The 25,473-nt window shown below is 46.0% G+C and overlaps 8 protein-coding genes across 8 annotated transcripts; 4 read left to right on the forward strand and 4 right to left on the reverse strand.

Annotated features, from left to right (window-relative positions):
• Window positions 1-943: 943 nt before the first annotated feature.
• TRIVIDRAFT_218893 (uncharacterized protein) lies at window positions 944-2,052 on the reverse strand (the record flags this gene model as incomplete). The annotated part of the gene is made up of 6 exons (XM_014103847.1): window positions 944-959; window positions 1,022-1,254; window positions 1,319-1,350; window positions 1,415-1,509; window positions 1,563-1,938; window positions 2,001-2,052. 6 exons carry the CDS (start codon window positions 2,050-2,052, stop codon window positions 944-946), a joined length of 804 nt encoding a protein of 267 aa, XP_013959322.1.
• Window positions 2,053-4,419: 2,367 nt separating this feature from the next.
• On the forward strand, window positions 4,420-4,866 carry TRIVIDRAFT_32008 (uncharacterized protein; the record flags this gene model as incomplete). The annotated part of the gene is made up of 1 exon (XM_014103848.1): window positions 4,420-4,866. One exon carries the CDS (start codon window positions 4,420-4,422, stop codon window positions 4,864-4,866), a length of 447 nt encoding a protein of 148 aa, XP_013959323.1.
• A 430-nt stretch (window positions 4,867-5,296) lies between these two features.
• On the reverse strand, window positions 5,297-6,821 carry TRIVIDRAFT_188990 (uncharacterized protein; the record flags this gene model as incomplete). The annotated part of the gene is made up of 2 exons (XM_014103849.1): window positions 5,297-6,520; window positions 6,603-6,821. The coding sequence occupies 2 exons, from the start codon at window positions 6,819-6,821 to the stop codon at window positions 5,297-5,299; spliced, it is 1,443 nt and encodes a 480-aa protein (XP_013959324.1).
• A 523-nt stretch (window positions 6,822-7,344) lies between these two features.
• On the forward strand, window positions 7,345-8,360 carry TRIVIDRAFT_185735 (uncharacterized protein; the record flags this gene model as incomplete). Its single annotated transcript, XM_014103850.1, has 2 exons — window positions 7,345-7,466; window positions 7,540-8,360. One exon carries the CDS (start codon window positions 7,571-7,573, stop codon window positions 8,258-8,260), a length of 690 nt encoding a protein of 229 aa, XP_013959325.1.
• Window positions 8,361-8,786: 426 nt separating this feature from the next.
• TRIVIDRAFT_33081 (uncharacterized protein) lies at window positions 8,787-10,128 on the reverse strand (the record flags this gene model as incomplete). Its single annotated transcript, XM_014104612.1, has 5 exons — window positions 8,787-9,192; window positions 9,257-9,609; window positions 9,661-9,734; window positions 9,786-9,842; window positions 9,939-10,128. 5 exons carry the CDS (start codon window positions 10,126-10,128, stop codon window positions 8,787-8,789), a joined length of 1,080 nt encoding a protein of 359 aa, XP_013960087.1.
• Window positions 10,129-11,174: 1,046 nt separating this feature from the next.
• On the forward strand, window positions 11,175-12,822 carry TRIVIDRAFT_32016 (uncharacterized protein; the record flags this gene model as incomplete). The annotated part of the gene is made up of 3 exons (XM_014103851.1): window positions 11,175-11,396; window positions 11,490-12,218; window positions 12,289-12,822. 3 exons carry the CDS (start codon window positions 11,175-11,177, stop codon window positions 12,820-12,822), a joined length of 1,485 nt encoding a protein of 494 aa, XP_013959326.1.
• Window positions 12,823-15,627: 2,805 nt separating this feature from the next.
• TRIVIDRAFT_84937 (uncharacterized protein) lies at window positions 15,628-17,162 on the forward strand (the record flags this gene model as incomplete). The annotated part of the gene is made up of 1 exon (XM_014103852.1): window positions 15,628-17,162. One exon carries the CDS (start codon window positions 15,671-15,673, stop codon window positions 16,997-16,999), a length of 1,329 nt encoding a protein of 442 aa, XP_013959327.1.
• Window positions 17,163-17,388: 226 nt separating this feature from the next.
• On the reverse strand, window positions 17,389-25,169 carry TRIVIDRAFT_143504 (uncharacterized protein; the record flags this gene model as incomplete). The annotated part of the gene is made up of 4 exons (XM_014103853.1): window positions 17,389-18,390; window positions 22,288-23,257; window positions 23,307-24,102; window positions 24,161-25,169. 4 exons carry the CDS (start codon window positions 25,167-25,169, stop codon window positions 17,389-17,391), a joined length of 3,777 nt encoding a protein of 1,258 aa, XP_013959328.1.
• Between the last annotated feature and the right edge of the window lie 304 nt (window positions 25,170-25,473).

The following is a 25,473-nucleotide window of genomic DNA, read 5'->3' on the forward strand; positions in this document are numbered from 1 at the left end:
TTGTCTTGCACTAGACCTTGGCTCATTGTTTCGCATCATCCAGCTGCTCGTTACTCATTTATTATGTATTGATGGGTAATCATAATTGCATCCTGTATACATATATGAGTTTCCGATCCCTCTCGGATAAAGTGTAAAGTTTCCGATGACTCTCGGAGAGACATGACTACGATCGGGTGGATGACCAAATTGAATACTCGTACTGCGTGATGACATTCCTGATTAGTGACCCGCCCATCTGTTACGGCAAGTGGCTGCTTGCATAATGCTCATGACTAAGTGATGCATTTATTCCTGCCGATTCGCCGCTGGGTTGTTAGTGTGGTTATGCTTTTCTTTATCGCTTATGAAGAACTTGAATCTCTTTACTTGACCACCATTTAAATCATCAATAACCTACAATCCCGTTCAAAACTTCTGAAGATTGATGGAATCAATATATCAGCTCATCGCCTTCGAGGCTCGGTATATTCTCCGACTGGACACAATATTCGCCACATCACTAGGTCGCTCTTGAGGTAGCGTGAGACAACTCGCTGCATCCCGGCGTCTCGTCCCGTGATGGAAATTGATGCTTCGTGAGACGGTAGGTATTTACGCCTAAGAGTAAAAGAAAGCAAAAGAAAGTGAAAGACGTTTTGCCATAAATGTTATCAGCTTCCCTATCCGCCTCTTATGGCGCAGATCTGAGACTTAGCCTCGGACTCACAGATAGCAGAATATAGCGAGAGTATCCAGGAATCACATATGTATTAAAGTAATGTTAATAAAAGATCTGTATTCTATGTTACGACACTCGAAACTCTCCTTAGTCGCTGGGGTGCTGGATAGTGTGCTCAATATGTAGGCAGCCCCCTTCAATGTCTGAAGAAATCTGTTAGGCAGATTCATTTAGGCTACTTAAACTATGCCTAGGGTTGCTACATCTAGCTTCAATCAATCCTTAAGAAGAGAATCCACTAATAACCAACATGTCAGCTATCCTGGAGATCAGAAGTTTACAGCGCTACAGTATACTTACCCATCTACCAGCATGGCCTCGCCGCTCATGAACGAGCTCATCCAAGAACTCAAGTACGTGATGCTATTAGCGAGCTCTTCAGGCTGAGCAAATCTTTTCATTGCTGTGCGGTGCATTCCCTGGTCAAGAATATATTGCATTTCTGGACCAATGGTTCCTATGATGGGGGTCATCGTAAAACCTGGGCAAATAGCATTGATCCGTATGTTTTCCGAGGCGTATTGGTTCGCATCCTGTTATTATATGTGATTAACAGTCCATATACACGCATAAAAGAGTTCGAATGAGAAAGCGTACACTTTTTGTTAGACCTATAATGCCGTGCTTACCTGGCCATTGATATTAGCATATGTGACCCCTTCTGTTATAGAATACTCAAAACAAATTCCGTACTTGTAACATAGGCTGTCATCGTAGGGAAATCTCGGGAGCCAAATCCGCCCCAAATAGACGATAAATTTACAATTGTGCCTCGAATCTTCCCGAACCTAGGCGCTAATTAATCTGCTGCATCGTTCATCTCACTACAAAAGTCACGAACTCTTGCTGAATAGGTTCCTGTTGAAGCATAGTTTTAATTTGTTCCCTCTGCGCGATCCACATACTCGTCAAATTGATATCAAGAAGATTCTTGAAATCCTTCGTCGGGATGGATGCGCTGGGCGCCAGGGGTCCAGGAATGCCAACATTGTTTACCGCATGGTCAATCCGCCCAAACTTTGAGGAGGCAGTTTTAACAGCCTTGGCAGTGGAGTCTGCATTGGCGGCGTCGAACTCGATTGGCAAAACATCAACATCCGGATAGGCATCCTTCAATTCTTGGGCTGTTTGCTTTAACAGGGCCGCATTAACGTCAGCAATAGCAATTTGGGGGCTTCCGTATTTTGCAAACGCAAACGCAGTAGCCTTTCCGATTCCTAAGAGGCATATATAAGCAGTTGATATAGGATATCAGCACGGCCATGGTATAAGTAATTACCCCGTGCAGCTCCGCTGATGAATGAGGGACCATGGAGAAATTTGGGAAGCATTGTAATGTAAGCGAAATGTTCGCCGAGATGCTACGAGCTTCGATAAATATAATAGCAGGCCACAAGCTATGGGGAAACTTTTTGCATGACATAGTATGGTGCGTTGTTTGCAGGCGAGCATAATGACTATCTTTATATACCCGCTTATTCGGGTGAGTATGATTTGAAGCGGCCGCTCCCTCTCTTTCTTCCCTCACCACTGAATGTCTTGCTTTTACGATCAATAAAGTACACTAAGATAAGTTTGGCATGTAGCATTAAGACTAAACTGTCAATAGGTAAATGAGTGTGCTTAAGTAATATACGTTTTTAAAAAGTGCGGCTTGGGTAAGTAAAGTCCGAGAGAAGCGGCCGCTCCCACATTGGCGGATGCGGAATGCGGAAACTATACGCCTGCGGAGAGCGGACTTTACACTGAATTGTTTTCTTGGAAACCATGAATTTCTTTTCATAGCTGGTAGATTAAAAACACCTAGGCAATGGCTGTTCGAAAGTGGCAAGTGATCACCCCAGAGGTGCCGACAAGTGTTACCTACACCTTCGTGGGCAGGCGAAGTTACGTTTATGCATTGAAATTCTCGTTTTTTACTATTTCTAATACTTTACGCCTCCTACATTCTCCAGTATCTCGATATAATATTTTACTTTGCCATCGTAGAATGTTACCAACCAGCCCTTGCTACTCTCCTCGATCTTGGAGATTCTATGCTGTTTGGCAAGATGGTGCCGGGGAAAGAATGGCACATGCTTATGCCAAGCAAAGCTAAGATACTACTGAATCCATGTCCGATTATTCAAGGATATCAGGCGATTGTTCAAACTGTCTCTGGCAATAAATGTCACTGTGAGAATATACAAAAGGATAGTTCCAACTTGGGAACTACAAGACCACCCAGAGCTCCCAATTTCTATTCACAACAATACTGCCAAATCTGAGCATTGATCGATTGAATATATTAAATAAGTTCTCCTTCAGCTATTCAGAAAATTTGCACTTTACAATGCTTTTGGTACGAGACGTTCTTCCTATTATCATCACTTTGGCATTATCTACAATATGTATTGAGGCTGTTAATGCCATCGGGACTGCCGTGGGTTACAACGATACTGCCGTGGGTTGCAACGATACTTTTTGAACTATCTTGTATCTATATGCAGTTTACAACCGCCTTCAACACTGACGCTCCCTACTCCCCAGTGGTGATGTGGGTGGAAGGTACCGACCCCTGCCGCTGGACCAGGCTCAACGTCGGCGAGAACGTCGTGCTCTCTACCCAGCTCTCGGGCAATGAGTTCAGGTATTCACTACAGGGCTGCGGTGGCCCACTGTGGTTGAACAATCGGATGGCTCCTTCAATAACAACTATCGTGCTACGTCGGCTAACCTCGCCTTCAAAGTGCATGGGGAGTACATTTGCTCCTTGACAACTTATGATCGGTTTGATGAGACTTTTGGGCTAGCTGCACAATCAATTGATAGATAAGTAGCAGTAGTGACGAAGTAGAGGTCAATCCGACTTCCTGGTATAAAAAGTGGAATATTTCCCTTGAAAAGGTATGGGAAATCAGACAATTTATTCGCTTCAAGTAGCCCCAAGCTGCATAAATGAACATCAGTAAGAGAATATTTAAGGCCCTATCTATCTCCTTCTCTATAAATAAACTATCCGCTTAATATAGTATATCAGTAGTTAGATTAGTTATCACCAGCAAATCCCTCCTGTAATATAACCTTACACCTTTTCATGAATGAAAAAGGCTCGGATCGTTCCGTGTGGCTGTCAGTATTTAAGCCTCCGTTGAGAGTATACTAGCACATACGACCACAGGTAGTGGAAAATTCGGGGTCCCATCAAGCTCCTCTCTTCAGTGTTATGACTTCCTTTTTTTTTTTTTTTTTTTTTTTTTTTTTTTTTTGCATCCCAAGACTTCAAATCTGGAGTTACATGATTCCATTTTTAGTGGTTACCCAACCCGACGCTAAGATGCTCGCTACCATTTTATTACCACCAATGAAGGATGTGGCTCTTTTCGTAACTTTCTCTCTTGGTTTCAAAGGAATAACGTTATTCCAAGGTGCTTACTTCCATTGGATAGTCCGTCAGCATTTAGTTGTTACATCCCCAAACTGATGTCTCTAGGCCTCTAATCAAAGAATTCATTCACGATTTGAATCATGCATCTTGAATCCAACCAGTCTTGACTCTTTTGCTCTCAATGAACTCCTCAAAAGCATATTTACTAATTGCCTTTCGGCAGCGGACTGCATTGCGGCCATCAACCAGCTTACTACGCCCATATCTCATGAGTCACTTCGAGGGTTTAACACATCCGACCTCATCAACATCTAATCGCTACCACTCTAATATGCTCCCAAAATTAAGCGAAAATCCAAAGATAACTTGCCAATGCGGCACCATTTCCCTCATAGCCTCGCGCGCTGAACCTCTCAGCAAATATGTATGCCACTGCACGGAATGCCAGAAACAATCGGCTTCCGCGTTTGGTACCTCTGCCATCTTCCCATCTGAGGGCATGTGGCCATTCCCGAAACATTTACAACAACATATTGGCATGTGGGCCAGGCAAGCAGATTCCGGCAACACAGTAGAGTGCTATTTCTGCAAAGTGTGTGGCGTTCGTATCCTGCATCGGGTAATCTTCAAAGATGGTACGCCTAGGCCCTCACTTGCGGTCAAAGGTGGCTGCGTCGAAGGTTTTAATCTGGAGGGTGCCAGGCATATTTATACAAGGTCGGCTTTGGTGCCTGTGCCGGAGGGCAGTGAGCCAGGAGCGCCACGTGTGAAGCCATGAGCAACAAAGTGAACCGAAATGGGCCTCTGTACATGTACTCAGAGAATAATGCAATATGATTCATGAGTCTATGTGTATCATCTAGGCCCTGGGATGATGGCAGCGGATCGCAGCACGAACTAGCAGTCGAGACACTTCTGCCGCATACGGCTTTAAAGGCAGTTATAAAGCTGGGGTGAATTGTAGAGCCCATGAAAGTTTCTGAAAACGTAGATCTGACTGGGCTAGCTAATATTCTCACTCGCAATTTGGATTATGGTGTACAATGAAAGGACACGACTTAATTGCAGCTGTAACTGCACTTTGTACAGTTTTCAGAAATGCTAATGTAGAGAATTCTCTAATATACATGTAGATTGCAGCTTCAGGTAGATGATAGAACAACATTTTGGGAACAGAAGAGCTTGCAAAGCTAATTTCGATGTGAAAACTAGGGAATCTTGTCTCCAGCTGATACCCCATTTCTAGCGCACTCTCGGAATAGCCATTGCTGTATCACCGTCTCTGCCAAGCTAGCCCTTCTTTGTGCCCACCAATGCTCTGTTGAAGGAACAAGGATCCTTACGGCGCGATAAAAGTGATACAACAAGACCATTGCGTGGGGGTCCCCATGTCTCACCATCGAGACGAACTGTTGGTCGCACAGAACAGGGACGATAATAAGATATCGAGAAAGGTTTGTTGTCAACTCGGGGCTCAGGCCCTCAAATTCCTTATCTTGTGCCTCTGGAAGGAAGGATAATATGAGGCAAAGGCGATCCACAATGCCATAATACCCGTTCAAACAGTAGCCTGCTTCTTTAGACTTAGAAGGGCTTATTTCCGCTAGCTTTGGTATCTGAACGGTCCAGAGATTTTCTGGGGCAAGATCGGAATCGCGAACAAAGGGGAGAGGCACGGAAAGTAGGGATGGACTGAGAGGCCGTTCATATGAGAAAAACCACCTAAAGTTCTCCAGTGTCTTTCTACTCAGCCTTGCAGCATTGACCAGGACATTCCGAGAGCTATGCCTGATGTGCGGCATCAATGGTGACGGCCCCTGCAAAGAAAGGGGAATACAGCTCAAGAATACATGCAAGACACCCAGGCTGTGTTGGAAAAGACGGTCTTGAAGAGGATCATATGACATAGTCCCGTCAGGCCCAAACACCACAAATTCGACATTGGACCACATCTCCATGTGTAGCAGCGCAGTCGTGACCATGAATGCATCGACGTTGGACGGAGTGAGTTTACTAGAAAGGTCGTCACGGAAGAGGCAGAGTGTCTTTATCAAATGAGTGGTTGCTGCTGCAGCATACTTCCGCTCGTCGGGAAATAGAAACGACAGTTGCCTCGCCGACGCACAAAGTATGGCATGCATTAGAGAGGGGAAGCTAAAGGATAGCTGTATGGCATTTTCCCAGACATCCGAGCCAAAGAGGAGGGTAGGGATCGTTTGATGTTGAAAATTGTGAAAGAGCTTCATGTGTAGCAAGTTGACTACTTCATCCGATACCAATTTGTGTTGTTGTGAGACGCTCCGGGGTACTTGGTCAACAGCAAGGATCTCTTGCGATCTTTCAACCTCTCGCCTGGAGCTGCCAGAAACCCAACAGCTACAAGGCTCTTGCCGACGGGTGCATGCCGAGCATCTGGGAACTCTCTCGTCGCACTTGTGTATATGAATGACGCAGGTTAGCAGCATTCGGAGACCGGGGTCAACGCAATGTAGCGTCCATTAGACGATGACCTACCTTTACTCGTCGTTTCCTGCACTGGTCACATCCGCGCTTGGATTTGTGATGCAGCCTTTTCTGCCTGAATGGATCTACTACCAAGTTGGTTGGGATCTTGCATAACGCCTGTTCTGAACTGGAGGTGATAATGAAGACATTAGTGCAGTCGAGTAGCGACGGAGCGGTTCTCTTCTTTGCCTCATGGGAGGATGAGCCAGACGTTGGTGCCGGTTCCATTATAGCGGGAGGGTACACGACCATTGCGTGATGTAGGGTATTATTGTGGGATACGGAGTTGTCGTGTGGTTGCGAAATCGGTGGTCGGGTTTGTCTGGACATCGGACTATACAAGGCTACATTAGATATCTCGGACACTAAACCATACAAGACTAAACGAGCCGGATCTGGCTATGCGAAAACAGGTGGGTGATGCATTAGCCCCGAGATTTCGGCAAATGCGGGGGCAATCTTGATACTCCTTATTGTAATACTCCGAAGAGGGGACTCGGACATTGAAGCAGTCAATTCTTGATTTGTCAAATATGAAATATTGCATACTTGTATAGCATTAGTGATTTTCTCGCTTTAGTGGGTTCGCTGATTCATTAGAGTTGAACGAGCCCCCCACCTCGTTTAGTCCAATCCGTCTTAGAAGCCGATAAACACATCTCCTAGATATGTCAGACTCATATGAAACAAGCTACATCTGCACAGTGGGACTTTTTCGTTCCTCTTAGAGGGACCCCATATCCATCGAATGGCTGCTAGCCCATAGGAATAGCTCCTACTATATTTCGCTACTTAAAATATGCGACTCCTTCCGAGATGTGAGGGATGTCGTATATACTCTGCGCGGCCTATCGGCATTTCAAGAACTCCGAAGTAAGTATATATATGCTAGATGCATTACTTGATCTTGTTCAAAGTTTATTATCCTCACCGGACACTTTGCAAGTTTTCAGCTCTTACCAATACACCACTTCGATATGGCTTTCACAACGCCAGCAATGGAGGCCGTTCTCAGCTATGATAATTTTCGCTTAGCCCCAAGCTTCGACGCACAAGCTCAATCTGCTTTGCTCCGTCCCAATCCCAAGCTTGAACAATGCTTGGTCAACTCGACAGCCAAAGGCCTTCCACCCATCAGTGTCCTCCCCATGTCCGGTCAACATCTATCCATTCTCGCTCAGCTCATGGGAGTCAAATCAGTTCTCGAAATTGGTACGCTGGGGGGCTACTCGACTATCTGTTTTGCGGAAGCAGGAGCCAAGGTAACCAGTATCGAAATCGACCCAAAACATCGGGACACGGCATTGGAGAATGTCAATGGCCTCGATGTAGAGATTCTGCTTGGATCAGCGCTGGATGTATTGCCGAAACTTGCGGAGGAAGGGAGGCAGTTTGACATGGTATTTATCGACGCGGACTTCGAAGATCAATGGGAGCACTTCGACTGGGCGGTCAAGTTAACGCGTCCAAAGGGATGCATCTTTCTAGACGATGTGATTCCATCAATGATTAAGAATGGGCTAGAGGAAGGGGGCGAGACTATCTTGACAAAGATTGGCAGAGATGAGCGAGTCCAGGCCACACTGATGCCGACAGTGGCTTGCCATTCAATGATACCTACACCGGTGTTTACTGGCTTCATCCTCGCCGTGGTTAAGAGCCACTGATGCCTACAAGATCCCGTAGAAAAGCATTAGGGGTAAATATGGAATCTAAGTAGCTATAGTCAGACATATTAAATAACCGAAGGCGAAAGCCCGGGGACGTAAGAAATTCGGGAAGTTTGACGGTTGATTGCTACTATAATAGGTCGCCTGCATGCATATGAGAAAATTTCAATAGGTTTGTTCTTTCTAAGATCTAGCTCTACGACCTCTCTTCCTAATAAGGGCTTCACACAGCTCCCTTCTGCCCTATGCTAATTATGTAGTCAGTCAGATGGTGTATTCTCGCACACGCTTGTATATCTCCGAGTGGAAGGGTAATGAATGCACCGAGGTCCTATTACTGGCTATCCTAATGCCTTGCGTATTGCATTTTGTCATACACAATTGTGCGAACTTTGGAGCCATATCTAGTACAATTGTGCATACTTTAACCCCTTCAATCATTCTTTTGGTAGGAAATAAACGCCTAAGAACTTCAAATGGCTGTTAAATTCTCAAAAGTAATAAATAAATGCCCGGTTACGCATTAATTTAATATCTTGTCTGTGCTCCCGTTATCCGAGCCTCTGCTTCTAGGGCTGGGCCCATATGAGTGAAAATCACCACCGCTTCCATTGTCAAGCCCTTGGCTGACGTTCTCCTTCTGGATGCTGTGGAGCTGGTATGACCGTTGAGCATTGTTACTGCCTTTTTGGAGGTTCTTACCCAATGACCCGTGTGTCTCGCTCTCGTGTGGACTGGAAGAGAAGAATCCAAGCTGGGGCAAGTACCTTACGACCAGCGACTTCAACCGCATTGCACAGCCGCAGATGATGCCGAGGTTGATCTCAACGATGGACCACACACCCAGAATGGCCTCTGTATATGTAACATCGGTGGTGCTGTCAAGAATGAGAACATATGGTAGACGGGCTATGGAGCAGACGACGACACTACGGAACAGTTAGTGAAAAAGCAAAGTAACTAGAAGTGGAAAATGGAGAGAGAGAGACTGACCCAGATCCTATGGCCAGAATACAGCCTACCGAAATTTTCTGCTTCAATGTGAAATGGAGTCCGTGGATGGTTGGAATCGGTATAGCTATAACCGCGAAGTCGGAGACAATATTCATCACGGCCTGTGCCAGGGCCACATTCTCTAAGCAAGTAGTGGTCCCTGATTTGAGAGGATTACATGGGCCGCCAGTGATACTAGTCAATGCCAATGTATAAGCGAGAATAGCGACAGCAGCGCTCACGACAACGCAGCGGTAGATTAAAGAGGGATTGATGCGGTACAAGACAGACAGCATGGCCATTTTGGTGACGGATGGGGTAATTAAGTATGTCAGGGTGTTAGGGAGTAACTCCTAAAAAGCCTTAATACTGTTCAGTGTCAGTATTGGCATGTAATGTTGCACGCTTACTTTATTAAACTCCATGATTTGTGCCAATGACACATCCCATAGATGTTTCCCCCAGCCATGTCGCATTACTGTTTTTGGATTTAGTGAGGAGTCTCGCAAATGGCACCAAGCAAACGTACAATCAACCAATGTTATAAAGTAGTACATGGAGAGGCAATATGCAAGCGTAAGTGTAACTACAAAGGAAGAATAAAAGGGTCAACATGAGGGCCTGAACTTCAATGTTGGTGTCTTGGGTATCAGTTATCCGAGGTGAGGCGGGACTTACATACTTAGGTCTACCTCAACATGTTTGACTAATTTGATAGCCTGAAAATAGCGTAAAGAGAGGAAAAAGGAAGCAAAGAAATAAGTGATTCCGAATGCGGCCACTGTCCGTATCTGTAGAGAATTATAGGGAGCGTCAAATTGCGGTGTTTGGCCATCCGGCGGCGCCATCGCTGGCGTCGTAGAAAGATCCATTATAAACAGGGCCGGCTCCGTTCAATTAACGGATTGGAGAAAATCTAGCTTGCAAGAAAGTCCGAGAGCATCGGGGTGTTGTAAGCAGCCCGTACAGATTGATTCCAATCTTCATGAGAGCCTCTTATATATACGAGATATAGAATACTCTGATCCTGTAGTAATCAGTTCACAAGCCAACGTACTGACAAGGTCCGTGGTTATTGTGTGGTAATGGGCAGTGTTTCTCCTCTTTCAGAAATATGTGGCGCATGCCAAACTCTCGGCTATTTAGCAACTAGTGGCAGGGGTTCGCATAATGCCTTGCTGCCCCGGTCTTTGTGCTGTATAACAGTAATAGCGTGACCTCCTCATTCGCACGCTCTTCTGATTTGCTTGTTGGGTGCTGAGAGTTGAACCTACCCCTGTATGTCCCAGTTCTTCAACTCGACCGTTGTCTTCTACAAACGCGGCATGACGGCTGCACACACAAAGTGGCCTGACCTAAATGTCTTCCTGGATAATATGTTACTAAGCATTGCGTTTGGTATTGTCAACGTTTTGAAGAAACAGAATTGTTTGACCACATATTAGTTTGGCACTGTTAAACGCTTGATTAACATCTCTGTAGTACTACAATTTTACGAAATACAGAGCTCATATCTGACCATTGCAGAGATCCAGAGTAAAGAAAAGGGGGTTCGGCATGTGCATCCCGTACCTGTAACATGATTGCGGCCGCAAAAGATCCTTTGTGAGTGGGACCGGACGGGGGGCTCGAGAGAGGAACCAACAGCTTCAAGGTTCTTGCGATCCGTAACTCATTTTATTAGCCGATTATCCACCAGGTAAAACTCCTAATGAAATACTTCTACATCCTTAAATAGCAATAATCGGCATTACACCGCTGTCTGAGTTTCTGCTTTGTGTCGTCTGGCTTAATACATGCTTTCATACTTAGAACCAAGGACTCTCTCGGATGCCTCTCTCATACTTCTATATCACGAGATAAGCAAGGAATCTTTGCTCTTTTCTTTTTGTAAACCTGAACTGTGTCACGGAGCGAAATGAATCTGTTTTTTGGAGGAAAGCCTAGCCCGGCGCCCGTTTTGGGCGATCAAATAATACCGCTTCATTTCTTTGAGAACAGCCCACTCGTACAAGGGAACAATATGGCCGTCTCTCTCGTTTTCGATGATGTTCTTGACCCGGAGAAGCTTCGCGGATCTCTCGAGGGCCTTGTTAAGCGGGAGGGTTGGCAACGCCTTGGGGGCCGGCTAAGGAAGAATGTGAGGACTGCTGCACCGGACCAGTTTCTTGTAGCTGAACTTTGTGCTCGCTTAAACGCAGCAACTCATGCTGACACTCATGTCATTTGTTAGGCTGTTGGGAAGATTGAATGGCATATCCCCGCCGAGTTCACGGCCGAGCGGCCTGCAATCGCATTTGCCCATGTTGATCACGGCATGCCAGCCGCTTCCCATCCAGCAGCCTCCAAGATACCACGGCCCAGTAGTAAGCCTGCCGTGTTAGGTGATCCAGACGACCTCGCAGATTTGGCGTGGGAAACGGGTTACAGACCTGGGGGAATTAGCGACTATCTCACTTCCGATCGTCCAGTCTTGGGTCTGCGCGTCAACTCTTTTACTGATAAGACTGTGGTGGTCTTGCAATGGCAGCATGTAGCATTTGATGCCCTAGGCATGCAGTACGTCGTAGAAGGCTGGAGCTCTATGCTATGGGGCAAGGCGGATGCGATTCCAACACCATGCGGATTCGATACAGACCCCTTTGATGCTCTAGCTCAAGGATCTCGCCCAGTCACGGAACAACATGTCCTGGCTGATAAAAGAGTTGGCTTAGGCGGCATGCTCCAATGGGGTCTTGGTTATGGCGTCGATATGCTGGTTCGTGCCAAGGAGAATCGCATGGTTTGCGTCCCCGAAACATATTGGCGAATGCAGTTTGATAAGGCTTTGGAAGAGCTCCGCGCGGAGGCAATCGAAAAAGGAGAAGATATCGCAAAAGTTTTCTTGACTGAAAATGACATATTAACGGCTTGGATCATTCGCTGTATCGTTGCATCCATGGATATGAGCTCAGATAGGACGGTAGGTTCTTGCAATCAGGTCCCTTGTCCCTCGCTCTGGGAATAAAACAGTTCTGACTCCATTTCTGAAGGTTGCTGCGTCTATAGCCATGTCTCTGCGGAAAGCTTTTGAAGGCGATCTGATTCCACCTTCAGCAGAACATCCCTATGTCGGTAACGCTTACGGATGGGCCAATGTGTTGATCAAAGCAGGCGATATCTTCTCTAGGCCATTGAGTTGGCTTGCATGCCAGGTTCGAAGGGCTATCAACGAACAGGGAACAAAAGCACAACATGAAGCATATCACAACATGGTGCGTACGTCCTACTCCGGCCTCCCTGTTATCATCTTTGGCGATGGCACAATGGCTCAGATTGGCTTCTCCAACTGGTCGAAGGCGGGTCTGTTCAACCTTGATTTTGCACCAGCTCGAAAAGTTTCCAAGGGCGATGTTCCTTGCAGACCATCGTATGTCCAGGAAAACCATGGCCCTATCAAGCCTGCAGATGGCTGGTTTATCTTTGGAAAGGATGACAAAGGAAACTACTGGAGTTCTTCATATAAGGTGAAGGGGCAATGGGCCAAGTTCCAGGAGCAGCTTGACAACGACTTTAAGGACGCTTGACGGTACGAAAAAGAAAAAAGTACCTGCATTCACATTACACAACTGTATCTTAGTTTATTTGATTCCAAACTTCTCAGGCTGCACTTGTCCTTCATCTAATAATGTCCGGTTTCTCGTAATCAGGTACGATGTCAAGCCTAGTGATCCCCAAAATTCATAGATATAATCCTGTGATTTAGCGTTCTAATAATGGTATGCGCAGTTAAAGATGCCCTCCAGTGCACTCTTAGTCCCCAAATTGTACTTTTGTAAGATGTCATACAATATAGTTATATTCGTCTACCCTGTGCTTCCTTGTCGCAGGAGGTGGATGCCACCATCGTCCATTAATGCGCACATATCATCTCTCTTTTAGTCCATGCTGTCTCAGTTAACTAACGGTTAGCCACAAAGACTTCAGATCGGGTAAGAACTTTATCGGAGTGCAAAAGACTGAGTCTTTTGCTAAACTTCATTCCGAACAATTTAGACTCGTTTCCAGTAGGCCAGACGGGCAAAATTCAAATAGGCAAAGAAAAGCAGCATATTATAGACGGTTACTAGATTCGTAACCTCAGCATGGCCTTGATTCCCAGGTGTATCCTTAGCGAGCAGTTGTGATTTCTTCAGCCATTCGATGCCGTGCTAGTTTCATTGGTTTGTCCCTACTGTGAGGTGAAGTATCTTGATTACAGGTATTACCAGCGTGGTCAACGGATCGCCACCAAGCCAGGCATAGACTACTAACGCGACAGAGTATATAGGCCTCATTAGTGACACTTGATGACCTCTTTCATGTGCATTAATTTGGTCTATGCCAACGAAATCGGCCCGCAGTTCTTTGTCATTGTCTTCGTCAAATTGAAACTGCTCGTCCAAGGCCTTGAACAAGCTGAACAGATTTTGTGATATCTTGACAATTTCGCCATGTATTTGGATAGGAACTCTTTTGATGGATCACCCTAGTGTTATGAGGGGGCTGCAAAAGTAGGGTTATCTTGAAGAGAAATGGCTCTTAAAATTCAAGTTTGAATGAAACTGATTTCTCGGCGGGCACAGTTAGGCGGGGTATAAAATGCATGCTTTGTGAAGTTCACTGTCTCAGTGACTGGCAGTTGAGTTAGGAGATTGCGACGTTACGTTTCTAATCGGACGACCGAATCAGTTCGATGTAATAAATTAAAGGCACATATTAATTCAAGACTCATCAGAGACAGATCTACGGATATAGCCAATGACGGGTTGTTAGGCATAGCACGAACTCCGACATCTTTGTGCTCCCAGAGGGAGAAAAGCTGTGCCGAGCACAAACTAACGATTTAATTGCATGCACTATTAACTAGGCGACTACAAGCAAATCGATTGTTCTCCGCTTGGTAGATGAAATGCGGATGAAATATCGTGAGTCTTACTAAGATAGGTAACCAAAAGCTGTGAATAACAAAATTAGGGTTACTTGGCTGTTTTCGCGTTTTGGACAACTTCAGCCTCATCATTTCGTTCCAAAACGCTACTATCACAAATTTTTTGTTTATGCGCGAAAGTATGGAATACTACAGGATATCAGCCTGATATTATGAATGGATAACGGGCAATAACAAGCTAAGACCTCGGTCCTGCGGCTGCCCCTCTGGCCACATGCAATCGATGGGCGGCTTACCTGAATGCTCTCCTTCCTAATTTAGCCATGTGCTTAAACCTGCAAGAGATCCAGCTACAATTGCTTGCGAGATAAACTTATAGTTTTAGGCTTATATTCATAACTAACTTAAGCTAAAAAAGGAGCTGCCACTTTGTTAATGGCCGAACAACTAGCACCAAACAGGCAAAATAAATGACGACAGCAGGAAGCGCTCGGCAACGCGAGTCGTTTCAACACCAGCGCCACACGTTGGTTTCCCATCAGGATACCGATGTATCGTTTGCCTTCACCCATTTATGAGAGTGACTCGGAGCTTCTACCCAACGAGAAGAGAGAGAACGCGTGCCGCAGCAACGATGTCGTGACTGCATAGCATCGATTTACACATCGGAGGGCGCCGATTTACCTGGCAATCTCCAGCTCTACTATAGTTGAGAACCCGCTGTCGTGAGCGCTCAGTTCCGTGACCTTCCTATCCTGGTGTTCACTGCCCGGTATCTATATCTATGTCAATGCACAAAAATTCCTTGCAGTGTATTCATTTACAAAGATTCCTTGCAGTGTATTCATTTACAAAGATTCCTTGCAGTCGATTCACCCAACTGTGAGTCAATTACTTTATGCATACTACGGTTGTCGGTATGCGTTTGACGCAACGATGTAGGGGCTGTGTTTTGCTCCGCCCCAATGGTTGGGATTCTTGGTCGTACACGGCGATATACCATTTTGACATTCGTCATGGGAACTCCCTAGTAACTGGAGATGCATAAAAGCAGGGGGTTGACACTGATCGGACGGCGCAAAGCCGTTTCGATCGCCAGCCCCCGTCATTACCAGCCCCCCCCCACGAATTGATGTGCAAGGAGGTACTAGAACGAGATCTTTATGGGCGGGGCATTCGGCACTTTTGTTTCTATAATACGTGCGCGTGGCCGGCAGTCGACACAAGGAAAGTTCCAAGTGCTATTTTGCCTTCATATTCAGGTCAGTGGACTACCTGCTTTTGGCAGTTGCGGGCCTCGATATTTCCAGCTTCCAGATGAAGGCGGATTGCCGTTTCTTTTCGATGTGACACTGCTATCAACATTTAACATAACGTACATCAATCTGAAATCATATTATGCCCTCGAACCGTATATAAATAGGATCACGCAGCTCTAGACAACCGCCAAGCAACCCATCCACCTCTTCCTTCACTTCTCTCTGCGAAGACAGCAACAGATCAAGATGAAGACGTTTATTCCCGTTGCGCTCCTCGCGCTCTCTAATGTGGGCTCAGGATGTCTTCTCCCCCACGAGCGAGACGAGGCTAGTGGATTGAAGCCTCTTGTCCGCCGTCAGGGCAGCAACGGAGCCCCTATCGGCACAGGCGATAGATTCAGTGGTGGCGCAACTGCACCACGAGGGTTGGGAACTCAGTCGTCGTCCACTTCAATCGGCACGATTCTCAGCGCCAAGGAGGTTTTAAGCGGTCTGCAGGGCCTCGTTAACACGTACGGAATCGAGACATTCAACACTCCGTACAAGACGGCCCAGGGCGCAACTGTCGTCGGCGCCAAGGTCGGCGGCACTGGAGGCAGCTGCACTGATGCCTACCGCGTCTTCCTCAATGGCAACATCCACGCTCGAGAGCGCGGTGCTGCCGACAGCGTTCTGTACTTCATCTCTGATTTGCTGTACGCCAACAAGAACAATGTCGGACTCACATATGGATCCAAGACATACACCAACGCTCAGGTAAAGACGGCTTTGGCTGCGGGGATTGTCTTCATCCCACTGAGCAACCCCGATGGAGTGGCCTATGACCAGTCAACAAACAGCTGCTGGCGCAAGAACCGCAACTCCAACTCGGGCCAATCTCCCGGAGTTGATCTGAACCGCAACTTCGACTTCCTCTGGGACTTCAAAAATCTGTTTGCCTCTTCGGCGCAGTCAAGCGTGGGCTCAACTTCTCCTAGCTCTGAGACTTACCACGGAACCAGTGCCTTCTCTGAGCCTGAGACCAAGAACATCAAGTGGGTCATGGACACATACTCCAAGATTCGCTGGTTCATCGACCTTCACTCGTATGCCGGCGACGTCCTGTGGAACTGGGGCAGCGACGAGAACCAATCTTCGTATCCCACCATGAACTTCCTCAACGGCACTTATAGCAAAGTCCGCGGTATCCTCACCGACACTCCCTCTCCCGGCAAGGGCTATGGCGAGTACCTCCCACAGGCAGACTCTGACACCAAGATCTCTGTGGCCAAACGAGTTGCCTCGGCCATGACCTCGGGTGGTGGCAAATCCTACACTGCTTTCCAGTCGGCCAATCTGTATCCCACATCAGGAGCCAGCGACGACTACGCATATTCACGACACTTTGCTGACCCCACCAAGAATCTCATCCACTCTTACACCGTCGAATTTGGTTTCGCCAATAACGCTGCGTCGTGCCCATTCTACCCCACAGTTGCGTCGTTCAACTCCAATCTCAGGGCAACAAGCGCTGGTTTCATGGAGTTTTTGTTGGCAGCTACTGACGCTGGTCTTGGAGATGCAACGACATGCTAAATCAGAGGCAATTGCGCGGCGTTGGTAGGCTTGGTCGGTGATGAATGGGATGGAGGCTGGTTAGGCACATATGACGGGACACGGGATAGGCCATCACAAAACCCTAAAAAAGGGCTACTACTATATATTTAGTAGAGCTCAGTAAAATTAACGCTTTAACTGTAAGGTGACCGCTCCCACCAGAAGTCTTGTGAATGTCGTGGATATTCGATTACTATGCTCCATTTGTTGGACGCTCCATTTACTGCAGCCGACATCCCTCATATGAATGCATCTGGATGTACTATAGAATCTATAGATCATTGATGGACGTATCAACCAGCGATTAGATAGGTAAATGAATATTATTCCTTATGAGAGATGTGTGTATTCCTACGTAATCCTGCCTATCAAGAAAGTAAATCAGCTACTGACACATGTCTATTCATCAAAGCCATCTGTTTTGGTGTGAAGCCATTAATCTCAACACTATTCATCTCAGCGCCATGTTCAATGAGAAGTCTAACTAATCCGTAATGTCCATGACATGAGGCCATATGCAATGGTGTTGTATGATGATTGGTTCTGGCATTTACGGCGGCTCCATGTTCAAGAAGCAACTTCACGACTCTAAAGAACCCATTCCTCGAGGCATGATGGATTGGTGTCCAACCATGGATGGTTTTGGAATCAATATTGACAGTGGTTTTGCTTAGTAGCAGTTTCATGACTTCAAAATGTCCATTTTCTGAAGCCCAATGAAGTGGAGTTTGACCATCGATGTCTTTAACATCGGTATCAATGCTGTTGTGGTTAAGCAGCAGTTGAACAGCTTCATGTTTTCCACTCCTTGAAGCTACATGCAGTGGTGTTAGAAGTTCTTGATCCTCGGAATTGATTTCGATGTTGTTCTGACTAAGGAGGAGCTGAATGACTTTGAGATGCCCATGACATGCAGCAAAATGTAATGGTGTCCAGCCATCATTCCCTTTGGCGTTAACGTTGATACCTTTTTGATCGACTAATAATCGAACAATTTGTAAATATGAATATTCTGAAGCTGGATGTAGTGGTGTCCAACCGTCTTCATCCCTTGTATTGATGTTGATGTCTTTTTGACTGAGCAGCAATTGAACAATCTGTGTGTATCCGTATGCTACAGCTGAATGTAACGCTGACCGACCCTTTTGATTTTTCAAATTGATATGAATATCCTTTTGCACAAGGAGCCGTTGAACTATTTGCAAGTGTCCATAAGTTGATGCAATCATTAGTGGCGTTGAGGCCCTATGACTCAAACTGTTAACATCAATACCGGTTTGAGCAAGGAGGATATCGACTATTTCTTGATGGCCATGCCGAGAGGCAAGAAACAATGACGACTCGCCGTCCTTATTCTCAGAGTTGATATGCTTGACGCCTTTCGTAAGAAGTAGCCTGACCATCCTTTCATCCCCCTCATTGACTGCCCATAGTAGCGGAGATAGTCCATCCTTATCTCTTGCATTAACGTCAATTCCATCTGCGTCAAGAAGAAGTCGGACAACTTCTTCAAACCCCTGAGTAACTGCGTGTAACAGTGGTGTCTGACCAGATTCATCTGGTAAATTGACCCTGATATCATCATGGGCGAGTAGTAGCGGAACTATTGACGCGGAACTGCCTCCAGCTGCATACAATAGAGGTGTTTTACCTTTTTTATCTTGGTAATTGACTTTGATGCTTTCCGTAGCTAGGAGAAGTTCAACTATCCTTTTGTTTCCCTTCCCAGCCGCTATGGACAAAGAAGTTGCGCCAAATGCGTTTGCCATATTAACATTAACGTTTTTGGATAACAGTAGCTCAACAATCTTCTCATCCATTGCCTGAGTCGCCCGTATTAGGGGCGTTTGGCCAGGTAAATCTTCCAAATTGACGTCGATACCTTCTTCATTAAGCAATACTTCCACCACTGCTGTATGGCGCCGTATAATCGCAGCTAAAAGTGGTGTGCATCGATCGTCGTCCATGCTGTTGATGTCATCACAGTTTCGTTCAAGTAGTTGCTTAACAACGCCTTCATATCCTTCTTCAGCGGCGGTGTAAAGGGGTGTCTGCCCCCTATTGTTCTTGATATTTACATCAATATCGTTCACAGCAAGTAGTACACTGATTATCTCCTTATTCACAGCGTGAGCAAACCACGATAAAAGAGATTCCCCAGACTTGTTTTTGCAGTTGACTTTAGCGCCAGACGTGATGAGAAGCTGGACTAGCTCTTTACTGGCGTTTCTTGCATGCCATATAGGCGTTCGACCAAGCGCATCCTTTAAGTTGACATCAACTTCATTAGTGCCAAGCAGTAGCTTCACAATTGGTACGTTGTTCCTGATTATTGCATGCACCAATGGTGTTCGAGTGTCAAAATCCTGTGTATTGACGTCAACACCTTTTTTGCTGAGCAATACCGTGACACAGGGTATACTTTCGTTGAGTACTGCATTTGATAGCGGTGTGCGTCCTTTGTGGTCTTTGATGTTTGGATCGATTCCATCCTCAGATAGCAGTAATTTAACAATTGTAGCGTAGTCTTTGCGAGCCGCAAGTAATAGAGCCGTCTCAGAAGTACGATATGTTTTCCCTTCTGCATTAATATCGATACGGCTTCCGTTGACAAGAAGTGTCTTAACCATCATGACGTCTCCCTTTGAAACTGCCCAGAGTAGGGGTGTCTGGTCAAGATTATTTCGACTGTTGGCGTGGACATGTTCGTGAGTTACAAGCAACCTGACCAAGGCCGCATCTCTGTGAATAGTTGCATGCCACAACAGGTCCAAGTCATCTGGTCCTACAGCGTTCGCGTCGATATCGGTTCTGGCCAACAGTAACTGAATAATATCCATATAGCTATCTTCCTTGGCTAATAGCATATTTTGATGTGCACCATTGGGGACCTTTAAATCATCTGTATCATCCGTATCATCCGCATCATCTAGGTATTTTGGATAAATTGGAGGCTTTGGAACACTCATGGAACCGTATTCATTTTCTCTCTGGCGCAAAATTCTGCTCTGTTGTCGGCAATATTCGGCTACCAGAAGCGGTGTCCGGCCAAAACTGTCTCTTCCGTTGACATCCGTTGCATCTTCTTTCAGTAAAAGATTTATGATTGGCAAGTTCCCGCTGTTAACGGCGCACCATAATGGCGTTTGGTCAATCGTATTTTTAGCATTGATATCAATGCCATTCTTTGCGAGAAGTAGCCTGACCAGAGCTTCATTCCCGTAGTTCACAGCCCACCATAGTGGTGTTTGCCGATGATAATCTCGAGCATTGATATCCACATCTTGATTAAGAGCAAGGAGCATTTCAACTGTGGCAATGTCCCCTTGCTTAGTAGCCCATAATAGAAAGTTCGAGCCTCTATCGTCTCCAGTGTTGATATCAATGCCTTTCCTGGATATAAGCATGCTGAGGATTTTATGGTCTTCCTTGACTGCAGCTTTCCTCAGTATCGACTGGGTGACGATATCCCGAACAATGCTATCGTCCTGAAGTAGTAGCAGCTCAACTACCATTTCGTTGTCCGTCTCGATTGCCCACCATAATGGACTATGACCAAACTCATCTTCGGCATAGGGGTGAAGATCTTCCCTGCTCAGCAATAGTTTGACGATTGATGTATGTTTTCCCGCAGTTGCCAACAGCAGTGGCGATTTATCAGAGTCGTCTTTCTGATTGACATCGATACCATCCACTTCCAACAATACCTTGACCAATGCTTCATAGCCCTTTCTGGCTGCCCACAACAAGGGCGTTTGACCATAATTATCTTTGGTGTTGATATTTATGCCGTCTACGGCCAGAAGCAGTTTATAAACTGCCTCATAGCGTGTTCTAGCCTCCCACGGTAGTGACAGAGGATACGCTTCCGTTATTACAGCTACCTTCTCATGAGATAGGGGTAATCGAATGCCACCTCTCCGTCCTCTCGCTCTTCTAGTATATGTCTCGTCTTCGTCAAGGGAAGACCTGCTTCCCATCGAATAATACATTGCTAGTGCTAATGATGTATGCCCATTTGCATCCGTAGCATTCACATCTATATCGCTTCTGGAGAGTAAAAGTTCCACTATTGCATTGTATCCCTCCTTGGTCGCATATAGAAGTAGCGTTTGGTCCGCTTCATTCCTTGCATTGACGTCAACATTATCATTGGCGAGGAGCAGTTGGACTACTGCCTTGTAGACCTTCTTGACCGCCCACCATATTGGCGTAAAACCATCTTTATCCTTGGTGTTAACATCAATGCCAGGCATAGTAAGTAATAGCTCGACTATTGCCTCGTTTCCGTTGCGGGCTGCCCATAATAATGGCGATTGTTTGAACGTGTTCTCAGCATTAATATTCACCCCTTCTTGTTGTAGAAGAATAGAGCTGATTGATATGTTTCCATTCGCAGCAGCCCACCATAGTGGCGTTTGATCATAACGATCTGTCGCATCGACGTCGATGTCTTTATGAGCAAGTAGCATCTTGACTATTTCCTCTTTACCCCGTTCAGCTGCGCATAAAAGTGCGGTTTGATGATAGCTATCCTTAGCATTAACATCGACACTCTCGATTGCAAGCAATTCTTGAACAATAGCCTCATGACCATAAGTTGTCGCATATAGTAGCGGCGACTGGTCATTATGGTCTTTGACATTAATGTCGACCTTAGTATTAGAAAGCAAAAGTGTAATGACATCTTGATGTCCGTTTTTGACGGCCCATAGAAGCGGATTTCTACCGCTCTTATCCATAGCATTAACATCAACGCTATTGACATCAAGAAGCAGTTTGACTACTGCCGTGTGCCCATTCCTTGCAGCTAACAGTAGTGATGTATAGCCATAATGGTCTGCAGAGTTGATCTCGATGTTCTCTTTGGTAAGTAGAAGCTTGACTACTGTATCGTGTCCCTTTTGGGCGGCTCTTCCCAACGGTGAGTGGCCTTCCTTATCTTTAAGATTGACGTTGAGTTCTTCCATTGCAAGGAGAAGTTTGACTATTTCGTCATCTCCATTCCGAGCTGCCAACCAAAGAGGCGCTTGATCATAATTATTCTTTATGTTAATGTCGACATTTTGTGTATCAAGAAGCAATTTCGTGATGGCGACGTCTCCATTTCGAACCGACCACCACAGCGGTGTCTGATACCGATCATCTCCTCCATTGATACAAGCGCTGCTCACAGTAAGAAGTAACTTGACGACCAATTCATGCCCATTTTTAACTGCAAGCAGCAGCGCCGTTTGGTCGAAGTGATCCTTAGTATTGGTGTCAACTCCATCAGCCATAAGCAATAACTCGGCAACTGCAAGATGCCCTCTCTTTGCCGCCCACATTAGCGGCGTTTGGCCATTCTTATCTTGAGAGTTGGGATTGACGTTGTGTTGACGAAGCAGAAGCTTGACTACCGCATCATGCCCGCTACCAGCAGCATACGAAAGTGGTGTCCGACCGAAATCATCCCCTGCGTCTGGCTCCTGATCGTTGAATGGGATTCCTATTATTTCGATAATTCCGAAATGTGCCGCCAGGTGTAGTCCGGTTATCTTCCTAGGAACTAATTGACTATAATTTGAGTCTTTCCAGGTCGGCTTAAGAGCCATCAATGCTTGACTTGACGCTTGCACGTTGACATCGCATTTAAGGAAGGCCGTAACTTCTTGGGGCAATGGTGAAGCACTCTGAGCATGATGCCCCCAATGTTGTGCAGCGTAACTGTAAAATGGATTGGAAGACAGTCGCTGCTCGAAGTCGACATCAGTAGCACAGAATCCAGAGTCAAAGATGCTGAAAGAGAGATATGTAACACAAGACCTTGTAATGTCTCTCTCAGCATTTGTGAACCACGTTGCCTGTGTCCGGTCGAAATAGTCTTGCGCTGTGTAGTGAACCAATCGGATGATATCAGTCTCTTCATCAACAGTAAGTAAGCCTGCGCACATGAGTACAATATCCTCGATGCTGGTGAAATTTCGGCTATCGATTTCATGTGAACCATTTTCCACCGCGAGGGCGTGCTGGAGTTCTGTCGCGGAAAGTCGCCTTTTTGCGTAAAAGATCCATGATAAAGCCCGCATAGCGAATGCTTTTTGATCGGGGTGCTGATTGTCTATTCGCTTCATCATCTCTTCGTAAGCGTGGTCGCATGCTTCCGATCCAACAGATAGCTTTTCAAGGGCATTCCGAACGTCCTTAATCGTGACTTTACCGACTAATGAGTTCAGATGTAGCTTGGCAAGAAGAAACCTGCCAAAAGTCAGTATTTTGAGTGATAAATGGGCGGGAAGCGCCTTACATTCCCTGTGCCGAATTGATAATCATTGTCTCAACCTCACTTCTCAGTTGAACATCGTTGAAAACGAAATCCGGTAGCCGGTGCATGTTTCCATTCAGATATTCACGTATATCTTCGTCTCTAGCACTGACTTCAATGAGCGTGCCATCTTTAAATTTGCTGGCAATGTTTGCATTAGGCCTTGAAGTTGCGAATATATTCACTGCTGATTTATTCCGAAGACTGAGAATCTCCGTCAAAAATCTCATCCTACAGTCGTTGGAACACTCATCAAGTGCATCAACGATGATATAAGCTTGCGAATAGTCTTTTGCCACTTCTTGCAGGGCCAGTGATATTGCCTCCAATGACGGTGGGATTCTTTGGTCCTTGTGCTGTTCGTACAGGGCACTTATATATGCGGGTAGAGAAGCTCTTTTCTGCACCAATTGTTTTAAGAGGCTGAGCAGCAACTTTTCAGCTCTTTCTTCTCTCTGGCGGTAATCAAAGTAGATGTATGCAATCCCAGTATCCATGTTGTCATGGAATTTTGTAGTAAGCTGGTCGATCGCCAGGGATGCTAAGATAGTCTTCCCGGCTCCTGGAATTCCTTGGCAGAATAGTAATTCTCCCGGTGTATTGCACCACGCCTGATACTGGGTAGAATCTATGAACCAATTTCCTGTTCCTGGCTGCCAAATTCTGAAGTAGTCATGCTGCTGAGAGGCATAATTGGTTGGGGTAAGCCAATTAAGAACTTCTTCACGATGTTCGCTTTTTTGCTTCTGGAGAATACCGGAAATGCCCTCTGAGATATCTAATCGCTGTTAGTAATTTCTAGCATTTCAATGTATCGGAACATTTTCCAAGCTTACCAGAAAAAACATCCATTCTTTTCAGGGCTTCAACTCGATTTGGAGGAATCCGGCAGAGAAGATCTTTTGCATACGCAGCTGCCACCATCGCTGCGTAACCCCTCCATTCCGTGTTTGTATGCGTATCGGCGTAATCGCATATACCACGAATAACTAGGCAGGGGAAATGGTTCATTAAACCAGCCGCTTCCGTCTCGAAGCACAAGATATCCTTTTCGGCAGCCAACTTATCCCTAACCTCGGCATTTCTCATCAGTTGATTCGCAGAGGCAATCAGGCCGTAGTGGATTGCTGGGTCATCTTCGCTGCTGTCCCGTCTGGGACGTACTACTAAATTCGGCGGACTGTCACCACAGTGGGAGCAACAGCTTGTATCGTCGGCAGAAGAGTGAAGGACGTTGCTTCGGTAGAGCCTATCCGTGTCTAGGCTCGGCCGCTTGTATTTGCTACTTAACCTTGGGATTTTAGTGAGAATAGCCTCAATTGTTTCTTGAATCTGGTGTCCGTTTATTTCATATTGACTTTCCAGGCCGCTTACCGCCGTCCTTAGAATTGTTGGCGTTTGATTTAAGAATCCTGTCGAATGAAAGGTTTGACTTTGGATAGTTTTGCCAAAGTCATACTGAAACACACAACCCTCTCCATCGCGAGGAACGCTAACCACCACATCTCCTAGGCGAATGTCATGCTTTTCACTGGGAGCCCCCCCTCCAATACCAACCATAAGACCAATTCTAATGTTCGGAAAGGTGTGTAGCATATCTCTAGCCACGCTTGCTGCAGAAGATATCCCGTATTCTCCGTGAGGTAAGACAGCGATGACGACATTATGTTTTCCAATCCTTCCCAGAATGTAACTGTTGTTGTCATTTGGAGATACATAATCCGGCAATTCGTGTTCTTCGTCGAGGAAAACTCGTGCAGCAACATGCTCCGGCGTTATGGCACAAACCCAGCCAACCGTATAATCATCGTTGACAAATTCTCTTCCAGAGTCACGACTAGCCATTTTGCGGTCAGCTTTTCCGTTTCTTCATACATCTGGGGGCTTCCTCTAGGGATTATCTTGAGCTGGTTCTTTCTGCAGGGTTGCCTAAAATAAAGGATGAGAGAGAGGGGTAAATACCCAGTAATACCCCGGTGCCTTATTTGCGCGAACGAGGCTGAAAGCTGCCAATTCCCACTTTGTATACGTAAGTACATGTATGTTGGCCCAATAAGCGACCGGCTAGATGTACATTTCTGGTAAGACGAGCGCCGCTTGTGTGTTCGGCCCCCAATGTCTAGAGCGGCTGTGCAGTTTCATTTCGACG

This window comes from Trichoderma virens (assembly GCF_000170995.1).
Source record: "Trichoderma virens Gv29-8 chromosome Unknown TRIVIscaffold_3, whole genome shotgun sequence".
In the NCBI taxonomy this organism is placed as follows: Eukaryota; Fungi; Ascomycota; class Sordariomycetes; order Hypocreales; family Hypocreaceae; genus Trichoderma; species Trichoderma virens.